This window comes from Phyllobates terribilis, unplaced genomic scaffold (assembly GCF_046119375.1).
Source record: "Phyllobates terribilis strain yellow unplaced genomic scaffold, ASM4611937v1 Scaffold_2__4_contigs__length_985480577, whole genome shotgun sequence".
NCBI classification, from domain to species: Eukaryota; Metazoa; Chordata; class Amphibia; order Anura; family Dendrobatidae; genus Phyllobates; species Phyllobates terribilis.
Window position 1 is genome coordinate 479,436,445 of NW_027362762.1, and position 16,493 is coordinate 479,452,937.

Sequence of the window (16,493 nt, forward strand, 5' to 3'; positions counted from 1 at the left end):
ATGGGTAGACTTCTCAGAAAAGGTCTTGAAACATGGTCTGGAGATAGGGTTGGTTTTCTCAACTAGGCGTTCCGTTGAATATGTTTTATGTATTAGGTAATTGCTTTAAAGCTCTCTCTTAATACATATTGTAAGTGTATACCCACTCACTATAAATTCCCCATGTCATAGTTACGACATACACCTTTTCATTGTGCCGTATTGTTCTCAGTTTCCTGACAAGGAGCGGAACATGTACGAGAGCAAGATCAGTCATTTACTGTTGCCTTCCCCCAGTATTACTAGGAATGCAGAAATTCTGCCTGAATGACTGGATTTTTCAGCTGTCAGTGCCTAATCCATCAGGACCAAAGGCACTTAGTGTAAAATATTGACCAAATCTGTGAATATAATCTTATCTATTGTAAGACAAAATATGATAAGATTTATATTTCTTCTCTTCTTTGCATCCGGTTTCAAAATGCTGATGCAAGATAATGATCTGCAGTATGTGAATAAGATCTTACAATTATTGTAAGAATCTAAATTATTAATGCCATAACTTGAATCGTGTGTGCCCCAATGTAGAATCTTCAAATGGGCCCCATATCTAACAAAGGTCTTTAAAGGGAACCTGTCATGTAAAAAAACACTTTTAACCTGCAGATATGGGGTTAATCTGCAGATTAAAGGGGTATTCCCATCTCCAAGATCCTATCCCAATATGTAGTGGGTGTAATAATAATAATATTAGCAAATACCTACAATTAGAAATGTAGCATATTTTTTCTGATTCGCTATGTCTCTTTCCTCATGTGCAGGCATCGCAGGACCTTAGGTATCCATGGTTACATCCACTGATAAAGTCACAGTTAGTTAGTTAGTTAGTTGCTAATGGTCGTAACCATGGATACCCAAGGTCCTGCGACGCCTGCACATGAGGTAAGAGAGACAGCGAATAAAAAATACTATACTATATTTCTAATTGGAGATACTTGCTAATTGTATTATTATTATTACACCTACTACATATTGGGATAGGATCTTGGAGATGGGAATACTCCTTTAATAGTGTTCTGAAACCATGCAGCCGCCGCACTGAGAGCCCCGCAGCCGGGAGAAAATGATCTTTATTTACCCCGACAGCCTCCAGCTTTCAGTCATAGGGGTGCGGCCGACATGGCTTCAGTCACCGCTCAGTGCATAGTGAGTGGCTGCTGTAACCACGCCCCAGCACTGACTAATAGCCGGATTTAATGCTGAGCTGGCTGTCAGTCAGTGCCAGGGTGCGGTTACAGCCGCTGCTCACTATGCACTGAGCGGTGACTGAAGCTGTGCCGACCGCACCCCTATGACTGTAAGCTGGAGGCCGCAGAGAGGAATAAAGTTTATTTCCTCCTGGCATTGGGGCTTTCAGTGCAGAGGCTAAAAGGCTTCAGAACACTACTAACCTGCAGATTAACGCCATATCTCAGGTTAAAAACATTTTTTGCATGACAGGTTCCCTTTAATAGTAGTAGTTTTTTTTCATTTGAACAAAGGGATCTTTTGGACCCCCTGATCTCAAGGGCCTAAGTGTGATTTCAACCTCTGCACCTGTTGTAGTTATGCCCCTGTAAATTAGCGCTAAAGTTTCAGTCTTTAAAGAGAAAAGCCCCTCATAAATCTATGGTTGCCTCTTTCGGGACCACCTCTTATCCTGAGAATGAAGGTGCTGCAGCGCTGTGGTACTGCTTTGGTCCTTTTACATTGTTTCCCTTCATAAGGGAGTTCTCACACACTTGCTTTGCAGGGAACTAAACCTAAGCTCTGTTCAAGTGGCTGATGACCACTGTACAGGGAAACACTGAAGGAGCTGCTACGTGGACACCCACCAATCACAAAGCGATGATAAATCCTACCAATATTACATCAATTTCTATGATGAGAAAACCCCTTTCTGTCATCACCAGAACTTACAAGGTGAAGGTCCTTTCAAGGTATTCAGCTGCAGAGCATCTCTCTTTGTTCCAGAGACAAAAGCTGCATGTGCAGATACATTATTATTTGGATGGCAAAAATGTATAGATACCTGAAAAAAAAGTTACAATGTTAAAGATACAGATCACATAAATTTACTGGTAATAGTTGGTGATTATACAAACACATCTGTATGTGTCTAATATGACCAAATGTGAATTAGGTTAGTTTTAGGCTCAAAATTACAGAAATTTGAATTGCCAGAATTCTGTCAAAAATTTGTTTAAAATGTTGCAAAATTTTTGTCAACTCATATTTCTGTAAATATTTGCAATTTTTATCATTTTTATGGCATGTACCGGGCAGCCTTGCTAATTTTTTTAAAAAGTGGTTGGAGCCTAGCAAGGGGGGTGCACAGCCAAAAAATTCATCATCTCACCACACCCCTCCCTAGCATCTATTGAGGTCACCATGTACCAAAATTACCTTTAATTTGGATAAAATGCTAAATTTTGCAAAAGTTACTTGCATTGTAATCATGCACACAAATAAAGAGAGAGAGCACTGCTTATAAGTAGCTAAAAGAACTTTATGTTATATTGAACAGATCTTCAGAACAAAATCATGAAGACAAGGCTATTCTTGACTTCATAGAATCCATATGATTGATGAATTAGTATTCGGCTAGTTAGTGCAGTAATTGGCTTATCTAACTAACCTTTTAATGAAAAGTAATAAACTTTTCTTTGTACAGTGGCTCTGTGAATATTCTAATTAAAATACTGACATGTAAGGCTATGTTCACATTACAGACAAAAAAGTAAAACGGTTTTCTCACTACTTTAAGTCAACATATATATTCACATTACACTTCGACCCATAGGTTAAACGGATGCCTCCCGCAGATGCCAAGCAGTACATCCGTTACTAAAGGGTCCCCTTGTGAAAAAATGTATACAGTTGTCAATCAAAACTGTTTGGAAGAAAGTAATAGACTATGCAATTCCAAAAATTCTTATCTAGTAAAAATTGTATTCAATAAAAATATGTTTTTTAAAAATGGGATAAGCTAAATGGAGGTGTAAATGTGATATGAACATGCCCTAACTTGTACAGTTCCTTATGTAGATCTATGTAAAATATTTCATCTTATCTGCACTGTATACTTATTACACACTACTCAACATTGAAACTGTAACATCAAGTGTCACGCACAGTGTAGGAAAGACAAAGTGAAACACGAAGGGATGAGGGGAAGGGAGCCCAGACACTAAGGAAAGAGGGGGTAGAGACCTCCTAGGCTGATATGATATCACCCTGTCTTCCCTACCGTTCCTATATTGGTTTCTCACCAATCGACGATCCGGAACCTAAAACTCTGTATCGAGCTAGAGCTAGGCCCAGGCTAGGGAGCGCTAGTCAGTCCCCACTAACAACTAAAGACAGCAAGGGTAGACAGACACGGGGGAAGTAACTTAGCTTGAGCCGACTTCAGAGAGATTACACACACGGCCTCTTAGCACCAAAGAGGAAGTAAGCAGACTGCAACAGCTCCAAGCCTTCACAAGGGGTCATGTGAATATCACCAGCACCTCCATATTGCAAACAGGAAGTATTTAAACACCCAGGCCTGGGTATCAATTAGCCGGAGGGAGGTAGCCGCTGGGTCCTGAAGTGAGACAGATCTAAGAAGGTGTCTGTAATGCCAAACAAAGAGATCTCCTGCAACCAACTGCAGGGCGACTGTCTGTCACATGTGACACACCCGTGACATCAAGAAGGAAAAGTCATGAACTTATGCAAATCACAGGATGATGAAAAAAAACAGGAAGCACCATTTTCAAAACATCTTGATTTATTACCAAGACTTTTCCTTCCTGGTGTTGCAATTTCAATACTGAGGAGTGTATAACACAGTGTGTAAAGTGATGACAAAGTGTAAAAATTAGTGAAATTAGATAACAAAGAACCATACCTTTGGTGTTAACAACACATGAGACTTAGTTGAAACTTACTTCGTATTGATTTGGAGCCGGTGTCACATGTTTTGTATCTTCCACCTTGATAGCAATAGGCTGATGAAACATGCTGGAGTTACTACTACTAAAATCCTTCTTAGAAAATAAGGAACCCGGTATATTGTAAGAATTCGGAGCAGGACTGCGCCCAGCCCTAATACGAGAAGTTCTAGATACCTAAAGTAATGGAATGGATCATATAAACATATATCATCTGATGTATTGCAGTGTCGAATTTAGAATCCAAAACATATATTATGTTATAATGACACAAGATATAGGAATACTGAAATGTCACAGATCATACTGTAATTTCAAATTACGTACTAATAAAAAATGTAAAATTCTAAATGGTTATTCTCAAAATAATAAGTTATCCCCTATCCATAAAATGGGAACCTTCTGTAATCCCAAGATCAGGCTCCAGGACCCGGGAGGGACAACTTAAAGGGTAACCATACTTTCAAGTAACTGTTTGCAATAGGCTGTGCTGTTGCAAAAAAAAGGAGTTTTGGACCTGCAGAAGGTGGTTTGGCATAAAAAGCACACTATGTAATGCAGTCGATAGTCATTTTAAAATGCAGCTGATGTGGTGCAACACGTTAGGAGGCTGTGATTTTTTGTTTTATTTGCAGTCAAAAGACATTATTTGTCTGCGGCACTGCAGGAACGCTGACCATTTGCTATTCACTGTCTAACACTATTTGCTTTAGAGAACGCATTACAAGTATACATTAGCCGGTAGGCTAAAATAAATACATTATAACTACTTTAGTGGGGCAGCATTTTCTACATACAGGCTCTCTTTAGCAATAAACTTTCTATTACTTTGACTGTTAATTTTAAATAATAGAGAGACACAGATGTTTTAATTAATATAATAAAAGTTACATGTTATACAATTAAAAATTGGTGGAATCAAATAATATTTGTCCAATAGGACAGTTTGTAAATCGTTTACATGAGGAATAACACAATTTCAGGCAATTTCAGACTTGTATACTGCATTCTCACCAGTTTTCCCCTTTGCATGTTCTATCTTTTAATCTGCAATCCCCACTGAGCTGGTGGAAGGAGACAATCTTTTGTGTTCTCCAATACAAAGCACACAGAGATGGATTCCTGCTCTTCATTCGTTTTTTAGCACACAGAAACAAGCAACAGCTACATGAAGGATATTACACAGCAGTGGGGAGTTGTCTGAATGTGGATTTCATTGGGGTAAGGTAAGATACTTGATAGAAAGCTCAGCGCCATGGTTGTGTGTCTCCCTCTGCCTGTTTCCTCTCCATGCTCCTCCCCAGTCCATAAAGGAAAATAGGATATGTCACATGACAACTGCAATCCATCTTATCTGATCAAGAGAGAATTGAGTTGTTTTTTTTAGAGACGATAACAAGTTCAGAGGGAAGTGAAGAAGTGGCTGCTAAGTGGAAAGGAAGCTGATTTATCTGATAAAATATATTAGAATGTTTATTATATTCTTCTATACTTTTGATTTATGTAAAGTTTGTTGACAGTTTCTTTTTAATATTTCATTTAAATGACAGTAATGGTGTCATAATTTTGTTACAACAAGCAAATGCAAACAGTATAACATTAAAAGAGTGCAGGTCTGAGGGGTTTATAACCATATTCCTCTGTAGAAGGATGAAGATGGGCTCTGGGCATATTGGATTTACAAATGTTAAAAAAAAAATTGCTTCCACTCAGCACATTTCAATGCAAGTGCCAGTACCTGATAATTTTGGACTGATCAAGTTAAAGGAAAAGGTGTGAGATCTCTACAGATCCACATTAAATCAGTGGTCAGCAACCTGTGCACTCTAGTTGTAGTTTCAGCTGGAGTGTATTAAAGTTGGGGGAAAGAGACATCTTCATCTCAAAGAGGGAAAGTGGAGTTGGGAGAGAGAGCAGTGGGTTGAACACTATATCATGGGCCATCAATATAGAATCTTGAAAACCCTTTTAAGTCCAGATGCAATCTTGCAGCAGTAATTGCAGTGAAAGGTGGTCATACAAAGTATTGATTCAGGGGGATGATACAAATGAAAGTCACAATTTTAAGATTTATATTTTTTAAATAATTAGAAAACCATGTATCATTTCCTTTACACTTCATAAAATACTTGTTACTGTGTGTTGGTATACATTTAAAATTGTCGGTTTAATGTGAAAAAATGTGGTAAAGTTCACGGGCTATGACTACTTTTTCTGGGCACTGTACATACTAGATGTACACATACACACATTCATTTACCCCTGATGGAAATCCTCCCGTCCCTTTAGTTGACAATGAAACACTGTCAGTATTTAGTCCTTTTCCAACATTGTATGATCCTGGGCCTGGATTTTCATTCTGAGAAAGAAAAGAATTTATAGGTTAAATTTTATCATATGACTCCTGGCTGCTATATTTATGAGTCCTGTTCAATAAACTGTACCTATCATATGTACCTCAATTAGGAATGTAAATAAACCTAAGGGCTCATTCAGACGGTCCTCATTTCCTCAGTGTTTTTCATCAGAGTGTCATCAAAGTTTGGTCGGCGGGACAGTTTTTACCATCAGATTTTCCTCCTTTTTACTTTGATGAAAAAAAAAAAAACAACAAAAACTGATGGATGTTTCTAAAGCTCCTCCTATCAAACAGTCTATGAAAAACAGACAGCACACGGATGGCATCAAAGTGCTGTCTGATTTTTTCACAGATCCATAGACTTGCATTGGCAAGTATTTTCCAACACTCGGATCAATGTCGGACAGGTCTCCGAGCTTTTGTGAGGATTACTCACCCAAAAAATCATATATAAATATACTACCCAATAGACAATATCTGGGCAAAGTGCGGGCCACGGGTCACATGCGACTGTTTGGCTTTTCCAGTGTGGCATCTCATTTTCACCGGTATCTGCATGCTCGTGATGCAGATAAAAGTGAATACAATGATGTAATAGGGAGCTGTCAGACGCCTCTTCCAACATTGAGATTGTGAACCTGAGAATGCAGTAGGTGTGATGACGTCACTACATTGTGCCAGCTGTGCCTCTGTACACAGCAAAGACTGGAGTAGCAAGGAAATGTGGTTAGGTGAGTAGTTTTATATATTTTTTTTAAGTTGTCCAACCTGTGGGAAACTGGGGATATTTGGGAGGCTGTTGGGACATCATACTTTGTGATGGGCTGTGTGGAAACATTATACTGCAAGAAGGGTTGTGGGGGACATCATACTGCATGGGGGACTGTGTAGGACATCATACTGTGTGGGAGGCTATGTGGGGACATCATACTGTATGGGGACATCATACTGTGTGAAGGGCTTTTTGGGGACATCATACTGTGTGAGGGGATATCATATTGTGTGAAGGGCTTGTGGGGAGTCTGGAGACATAATATTGTGAGTCGGGCTTTGTGGTGGCTATGGGGACATCATGTTGTCTGGGGACATCACATTGTCTGATGGGCTGTGAGAACATCATATTATGTGAGGAGCTGTGTGGACATCATACTATGTGAGAGGACATCATACTTTGTGATGGGCTTTGTGGGGATATTCTACAGTCTGAGGGAACATCATAGTGTGTGAGGGGTTTTGGGGGGAATCATATTGTGTGGAGGGCTTTGTAGGGACATGAGGCTGTGTGGGGGGGGGTCTTTGTGGAAACATCATGTTGTGTGGTAACAATTTACTATTTGCGGTGACATTAAATTGTTTGAGGGGCTATGTAATAGCATCCTACTCTGTGGGGGCATCATATTATGATGGGAACTGTTGATAAAAGTACAAGGGCAGAAATAGTACGATTTACAGCTTTATATACACTTTATAAAAAACAGTAAATGATATGGTGTTGATTAGCTGCTGCAGGTAAAAGTGCATGTTACAATAAGCCCTATTGTGACATTATTAGCAGTAGCAGCTAGACAACTAGTCAATTTTGCTCACTATTAATTGATAAAAAATAATATAAAACAAGAATAATGAGCAGAATTAAGTTCAGCCTGTTGGTTCGACCCTCCACAACAGTCACAGTCTCTCATGTGGCCACTTGGGGAAATAGATTGCATACCCCTACTGTAGAATATCATAGATATGAGAGCTATCCGAGAAAAACACAGATGGCACTCGTATGAGAACAAAAATGATGTCTCAATGAGCCCTTAGGTTATTTGAGCATGGCTTGTGCTGTTAGTTTGTAAATTCCCCTAGAACCCTCTCACACAACCTGGTGATATCAGAGAGGAAAGTTATAATATTTAACAGGTACAAAAGAACTTTGATAAGAGCAATTAATAACTGCACCAATTTTCAAAAGTGTCCATGAAACAGACCAGTAATAAAAACATAGTACCTTGCATAATAGCACCTTTTTATACATGTTCTCCTTATCATCTAAGAAAAAAATGCTTTTACCATTCAGTCAATAAAAAGTAACTAAAATAAATACTAAAGAAACCCATTAGCACAGAATGGTGTTTAAAAAATTTATGAACACTGTTCTTATGCCAATTATCTTAATTATTTAAGGAGTTATTCCCATCTTCAAACATGGTTATAATTGGAAAGTGTTTGGAAAACATGCAACTTAATTTAACATTTATTTAAGTTCCTCCCTTCTCCTGATGACTAAAATTGTGTTTTATAGTTTATTGTTTGTTGCTTAGGATACAAGCCACAACTGGAACTAACAGTGATGGCCAAATATGTGCAGTGCTTACAAACTCTTTTCTATCACTCTTGTAAGCACTGCACTGAAACTGGATGGGATCCCCGATACTACAGAGGCAAAGCTGCCTCATATAGCAGCATTGGGGAGGGCACAGTTTGGTCAGTGATGCAACAATACTGCTGGTCTAAACTGTCAATCAAGCAGGAGCACCCGCCCCCCTCAGCTAGCAGGACGTATGGAGGGTGGGGAGCAGCGCTCTCTTGAAAAGCAATCATGGATCAAACGCTTTAATCTTCAACAGCCAAAATCTGCAAATCAACTACTGTGCAGATGTTACAATAGGAATATATGTGCACAGTAACAGACCAATTACAGCAAGGTAATATCTCTGTGATTATGTTGCAGTGAGTTATGAAGTGTAATAGAAGGAACTGTGGCGGCATCATGCTGTACTTACAGCAACTTTTTTAGCAGACAGATCTCCTATAACCTACAGTTACACCTAATAGATTATGCACCGACCTTCTTCATACAGGAGCTTGAAGTCAAGGACAGATTCACGAAAGATTTAGATCAGAAAACATTTCCAAAACAATTGCACTGGGAAAAGCTTTCCTGATTCCATCCTTGGCAATAAATCAATAAATATATGATTTCTAAAAGGAGCCATACTACAACCATTGTGAATAAACCTTTACAAAGTGGTAAAAAAAAAGGATACAAGGGCAAAAATGTCATAGACAGTGTTCAGTTGTGTTTGACCACAAATATAGTCATTTTTCCTTTTTGTAAATATCATAAAAACATATAAAAAAAAGTATGCCACATACACTGACGTTCAAAAGTTTGGGGTCACCCAGACAATTTAATGTTTTCCATGAAAACTCATACTTTTATTTATCAAATGAGTTGCAAAATGATTAGAAAATATAGTCCAGACATTGACAAGGTTAGAAATAATGATTTTTATTAGAAATAATAATTTTCTCCTTCAAACTTGGCCTTCATAAAAGAATGCTCCCTTTGCAGCAATTCCAGAATTGCAGACCTTTGGCATTCTAGCTGTTAATTTGCTGAGGTAATCTTGTGAAATTTCCCCCATGCTTCCTGAAGCCCCTCACACAAGTTGGATTGGCTTGATGGGCACTTTTTGTGCACCATACGGTCAAGCTGCTCCCACAACAGCTCAATGGGGTTGAGATCTGGTGACTGCGCTGGCCACTCCATTACATATAGAATACTAGCTGCCTGCTTCTTCCCTAAATAGTTCATGCATAATGACATGCTTTGGGTCATTGTCCTGTTGTAGGATGAAATTGGCTCCAATCAAGCGCTGTCCATAGGGTATGGCATGGCGTTGCAAAATGGAGTGATAGCCTTCCTTATTCAAAATCCCATTTACCTTGTACAAATTTCCCACTTTACCAGCACCAAAGCATCCCCAGACCATCACATTACCTCCACCATGCTTGACAGATGGTGTCAGGCACTCTTCCAGCATCTTTTCAGTTGTTCTGCATCTCACAAATGTTCTTCTGTGTGATCCAAACACCTCAAACTTTGATTCGTCTGTCCATAAAACTTTTTTCCAATCTTCCTCTGTCTAATGTCTGTGCTCTTTTGCCCATATTAATCTTTTCCTTTTATTAGCCAGTCTCATATGGCTTTTTCTTTGCCACTTTGCCCTGACGGCCAGCATCCCTGAGTCGCCTCTTCACTGTAGACGTTGACACTGGCGTTTTGCGCGTACTATTTAATGTAGCTGGCAGTTGAGGAGCTGTGAGGCATCGATTTCTCAAACTAGAGACTCTAATGTACTTGTCTTGTTGCTCAGTTGTGCAGCGGGGCCTCCCACTTCTCTTTCTACTCTGGTTAGAGCCTGTTTGCGCTCTCCTCTGAAGGGAGAAGTACACACCGTTTTAGGAAATCTTCAGTTTCTTGGCAATTTCTCACATGGAATAGTCTTCATTTCTAAGAACAAGAATAGACTGTCGAGTTTCACATGAAAGTTCTCTTTTTCTGGCCATTTTGAGAGTTTCATAGAACAAACAAATGTAATGCTCCAGATTCTCAACTAGCTCAAAGGAGGGTCAATTTTATAGCTTCTCAAATCAGCCAAACCTTTTTTCAGCTGAGCAAACATACTTGTGCAAGGGTTTTCTAAGGTTTTCTAAACATTCATTAGGCTGCGTGATAATCCGCATGTGCTGTGCACATGCTGCGGAAATTTCTGCTGCGGATTATCATTGCGGAAAAATACGCAGCATGTCCATTAATTTTGCGGACACACAGCATAATTGCCGCCATTGACTTGCATTGAAACGCATATTATCCGTGTCTGAATGACGTCATGGCAGGTCCTCACACCACGTGACCCATACAACAGACCAGACGCATCACTGAGGAGACCGGGGGCCATCAGAAGGTAAGTATAATCTTTATTTTTTATTTAAAATTCTTTTTTTAACAGGTTCTATGGTACCCAGGTCTGGAGGAGAGTCTCCTCTTCTCCAAACCCGGGTACCATCCGCACATAGAATCGCTTAATATCCATGTGTGCAAATGTGCGGACACGGATATTAAGCGTTTCAATGCAAGTCAAAGGCGGCAATTACGCTGCGTGTCCGCAAAATTAATGGACATGCTGCGTATTTTTCCGCAATGACAATCCACAGCGGAAATTTCCGCAGCATGTGCACAGCACATGCGGATTATAACTGGGGACCATGGGACACGTAGTAGCAAGCGTTTTCGCTGCAGAAATTCCGCAGCAAAATTGCTTGAAAAACGCATAGTGGGCACGCAACCTTAGCCTTCTTACACAGTTAGCAAACACAATGTACCATTAAAACACTGGAGTGGTGGTTGTTGGAAATGGGCCTCTACACTGTGTTCCAAATTATTATGCAAAAAGTGTTTAGGAGTGATAAGGTAAGAATTTTTTTGTTTGTCAGTTAAACTCATTGATGGTGATGTGTGTCAGGGCTCTTTAGATCACTGTAAGCAATTGCAGACACCTGTGCTAGATAGTTTGGCAGGTGCCTCCAATGAAAGGCAAGACTACTTAAGAAGGCTGTCCCACATTATTAAGCAGCCTACATTTTCTGCCAAAATGGGAAAGAAAAAGGATGTGTCGGCTGCTGAGATGCAACAAATTGTGGAGTGTTTAGGTCAAGGCATGACTACAACCAACATTGCCAAGACACTTCATCGTGATCATCGCACAATCAAGAAGTATGTAGCTGATTCACAGTACACACATGTGCGTGCTTATAAGGGAAAATTGAGGACTCTTTCCTACAGACAATTACGTCAGGTTAAAGGAGCAGCAGCAAAAAAGCCTTGTCATAGCAGCAGACAAGTTTTTGAAGCTGCTGGTGCCTCCAACGTCCCCCGAACAACAAGATGCAGGGTCCTTCAGAGGTTTGCAGCTGTGCGTAAGCCATCCTGTCGACCTCCTCTATCCATTGCACACAAGCAGAAACGGCTCCAGTGGGCCAAACAATACATGAAGACTGACTTCAAAACTGTTTTGTTCACCGATGAGTGCTGTGCAACGCTCGATGGTCCAGATGGATGGAGTGGAGGATGGCTGGTTGATGGACACCCCATGCAAACACGGCTACGGCGCCAACAAGGAGGAGGTGGAGTAATGTTTTCGGCTGGAATCATGTGGAGAGAGATTGTCGGCCCCTTTAGGATCCCTGATGGGGTAAAGATGAACTCCATAATGTATGCTGAGTTTCTCAAACAGCACCTCCTGCCATGGTTCAAGAAGAAGAACCGTGCATTCCGCAGCAAGATCATTTTCATGCATGATAATGCCCCGTCTCATGCTGCACATAACACATCTGCATCTCTGGCTGCTATGGGCATAAAAGGGGACAAATTTATGGTGTGGCCCCCATGCTCCCCTGACCTCAATCCCATTCAGAACCTCTGGAGCATCATCAAAAGGAGTGTCTATGATGGCGGGAGGAAGATCACATCTAAGCAACAGCTCTGGGAGGGTATTCTGTCCTCATGCAAAACAATTGAAGCAGAAACCATCCAAAACCTGACAAATTCAATGGACGAGAGAGTTCAGAAGCTCCTTTCGAACAAGGGGTCCTATGTGCAAATGTAACATCGCCTAGAATAAAGTTTTGAGTTGAAAACTGTTTGATTTCAGTTTGTAATAACTTGCTAATGCTTATAATTTCAAAAATGACCATTTTTTTGCTCTTTATTAACTCCTTAAGCCCCGAGGGTGGTTTGCACGTTAATGACCAGGCCAATTTTTACAATTCTGACCACTGTCACTTTATGAGGTAATTACTCTGGAACGCTTCAACGGATCCCCCTGATTCTGAGAATGTTTTTTCGTGACATATTGTACTTCATGATTGTGGTAAAATTTCTTCGATATCACTTGCGTTTATTTGTGAAAAAAACGGAAATTTGGCGAAAATTTTGAAAATTTAGCAATTTTCAAAATTTGAATTTTTATGCCCTTAAATCAGAGAGATATGTCGCACAAAAGAGTTAATAAATAACATTTCCCACATGTCTACTTTACATCAGCACAATTTTGGAACCAAAATTTTTTTTTTTAGGGAGCTATAAGGGTTAAAAGTTGACCAGCGATTTCTCATTTTTCCAACAAAATTTACAAAACCATTTTTTTAGGGACCACATCACATTTGAAGTCACTTTGAGAGGTCTTTATGACAGAAAATACCCAAAAGTGACACCATTCTAAAAACTGCACCCCTCAAGGTGCTCAAAACCACATTCAAGAACTTTATTAACCCTTCAGGTGCTTCACAGGAATTTTTTGAATGTGGAAGAAAAAATGAACATTTAACTTTTTTCACAAAAATGTTACTTTAGACCCAATTTTTTTTATTTTCACAGGGGTAACAAGAAAAAATGGACCCCAAAATTTGTTGTGCAATTTCCCCTGGGCACGCAGATACCCAATATGTGGGGAAAAAACACTGTTTGGGCGCACGGCAGGGCTCGGAAGGGAAGGAGCGCCATTTGACTTTTTCATTGTAAAATTTGCTTGAATAATTAGCGGACACCATGTTGTGTTTGGAGAGCCCCTGTGTGCCCAAACATTGGAGCTCCCCCACAAGTGACCCCATTTTGGAAACTAGACCCCCCAAGGCACCTATCTAGATGCATAGTGAGCACTTGAAACCCCCAGGTGCTTCACAAATTGATTCGTAAAAATGAAAAAGTGTTTTTTTTTTCACTTTTTCATTTTTACGAATCAATGTGTGAAGCACCTAGGGGTTCCAAGTGCTCACTATGCATCTAGATAGGTGCCTTGGGGGGTCTAGTTTCCAAAATGGGGTCACTTGTGGGGGAGCTCCAATGTTTTGGCACACAGGGACTCTCCAAATGCAACATGGTATCCACTAACAAATTGAATGGAAAATCGGCTCAAAGTGTTAGCGGACACCATGTTGCGTTTGGAGAGTCCCTGTGTGCCAAAACATTGGAGCTCCCCCACAAGTGACCCCATTTTGGAAACTAGACCCCCCAAGGCACCTATCTAGATGCATAGTGATCACTTGGAACCCCCAGGTGCTCAATTTGTTAGCGGATACCATGTTGCATTTGGAGAGTCCCTGTGTGCCCAAACATTGGAGCTCCCCCACAAGTGACCCCATTTTGGAAACTAACCCCCCAAGGCACCTATCTAGATGCATAGTGAGCACTTGGAACCCCAGGTGCTTCACAAATTGATTCATAAAAATGAAAAAGTGTTTTTTTTTTCATTTTTTCATTTTTACGAATCAATTTGTGAAGCACCTAGGGGTTCCAAGTGCTCACTATGCATCTAGATAGGTGCCTTGGGGGGTCTAGTTTCCAAAATGGGGTCACTTGTGGGGGAGCTCCAATGCTTGGGCACACAGGGACTCTCCAAATGAAACATGGTATCCGCTAACAAATTGAATGGAAAATCGGCTCAAATTGTTAGCAGACACCATGTTGCGTTTGGAGAGCCCCTTTGTGCCCAAACATTGGAGCTCCCCCACAAGTGACCCCATTTTGGAAACCAGACCCCCCAAGGCACCTCTCTAGACGCATAGTGAGCACTTGGAACCCCCAGGTGCTTCACAAATTGATTCGTAAAAATGAAAAAGTGAAAAAAAAAACCCTTTTTCATTTTTATGAATCAATTTGTGAAGCACCTAGGGGTTCCAAGTCCTCACTATGCATCTAGATAGGTGACTTAGGGGGTCTAGTTTCCAAAATGGGGTCACTTGTGGGGGAGCTCCAATGTTTGGGCACACAGGGACTCTCCAAATGCAACATGGTATCCTCTAACAAATTGTCAGCTCAAATTGTTAGCGGACATCATGTTGCGTTTGGAGAGCCCCTGTGTGCCCAAACATTGGAGCTCCCCCACAAGTGACCCCATTTTGGAAACTAGACCCCCCCAAGGCACCTCTCTAGATGCATAGTGAGCACTTGGAACCCCCAGGTGCTTCACAAATTGATTGGTAAAAATGAAAAAGTGAAAAAAAAACCACTTTTTCATTTTTACGAATCAATTTGTGAAGCACCTAGGGGTTCCAAGTGCTCACTATGCATCTAGATAGGTGCCTTGGGGGGTCTAGTTTCCAAAATGGGGTCACTTGTGGGGGAGCTCCAATGTTTGGGCACGCAGTAGCTCTCCAAACGCAACATGGCGTCCACTAACAATTTGAGCCGATTTTCCATTCAATTTGTTAGCGGACACAATGTCGCGTTTGGAGAGCCCGTGATGTGCCTAAACAGGAGCTCCCCCACAAGTGACCCCATTTTGGAAACTATACCCCTCAAGGATTTTATTAAGGTGTATAGTGAACATTTTGAACCCAGAGGTACGACACAGAATTTGATTACATTAGGTCATCATATTGAATAACTTGTCATTAGTCTTGAGCGCAAGTGCTCGCTACTTGAGTTTGCATCGGGTACTCAGGTATGCACCATGTACAGCGTGTGCTCGAGTGACATGCTCGAGTCCCTGCTCCGCATGTTTCACGGTTATTAGACACCCAAAAAAAAACATGCGGGGATCGTTCGTGCATGGCAGGCAATCCCCGTAAAGTTTTTTTGCCCGTGAAGCATATGGGGCAGAGACTCAAGCATGTCACTCAAATACCCACGATACTCAATGCATACCAGAGCACCCGATGCAAACTCAAGTAGCGAGCACTTGCGCTCAACACTAGTCGCCATATCGTCATCTTTTTTTCTTACTTTTGAAAAAAATCCCAACCCCATCACAACCCTAACCCCAACCCTAACCCCAACCCCAGCCCTAACCCTAGCACAACCCTAATCGTAGCACAACCCTAACCCTAGCACAACCCTAACCCTAGCACAACCCTAACCCTAGCACAACCCTAATCCTAGCACAACCCTAACCCCAAACCCAGCCCTAACCCTAGCCCAATCCTAACCCAAGAGTTTATTTTTGACGCCGTTCCTCGTGCGGTATAAGTGATTAGACGACTTTATTCTTCGGGTCGGTGTGATTACAGCAATACCAGAATCATATGGGGTTTTTATGACTGACAGCTGTCACACACTAAAAGACGCATTGTTTGTAAAATCTATTTTTTGCATCGCCATATTTTGAGAGCTATAATTTTTCCAGATTTTGGCAGATAGTCATGTGACGGCTCGTTTTTTGCGGGATGAGTTGACGTTGTTATTGGTGCCATTTTCAGGCACGTGACATTTTTTGATCGCTTTCTATTCCGATTTTTGGGAGGCAGAATAAACAAAAACCAACAATTCAGGAATTGCTTTTTTTGTTTTTTTTTATTCTGTTCCGCGTGTGGTAAAATTGATAAGGCAGCTTTATTCTTCGGGTCAGTAC

The 16,493-nt window shown here is 40.8% G+C and overlaps 1 protein-coding gene across 6 annotated transcripts in view; it reads right to left on the reverse strand.

Annotated features, from left to right (window-relative positions):
- Positions 1–16,493, reverse strand: part of STPG1 (sperm tail PG-rich repeat containing 1) — a 164,161-nt gene that overhangs the window by 77,809 nt on the left and 69,859 nt on the right. For all 6 annotated transcript variants that reach the window (XM_073665812.1, XM_073665810.1, XM_073665813.1 and 3 more), the window contains exons 3-5: positions 6,217–6,315; positions 3,954–4,133; positions 1,939–2,050 (exon numbers count right to left, since the gene is read on the reverse strand). In XM_073665812.1, the coding sequence (XP_073521913.1) occupies positions 1,939–2,050; positions 3,954–4,133; positions 6,217–6,315 (391 nt within the window). The remainder of the gene's footprint in view (positions 1–1,938; positions 2,051–3,953; positions 4,134–6,216; positions 6,316–16,493) is intronic.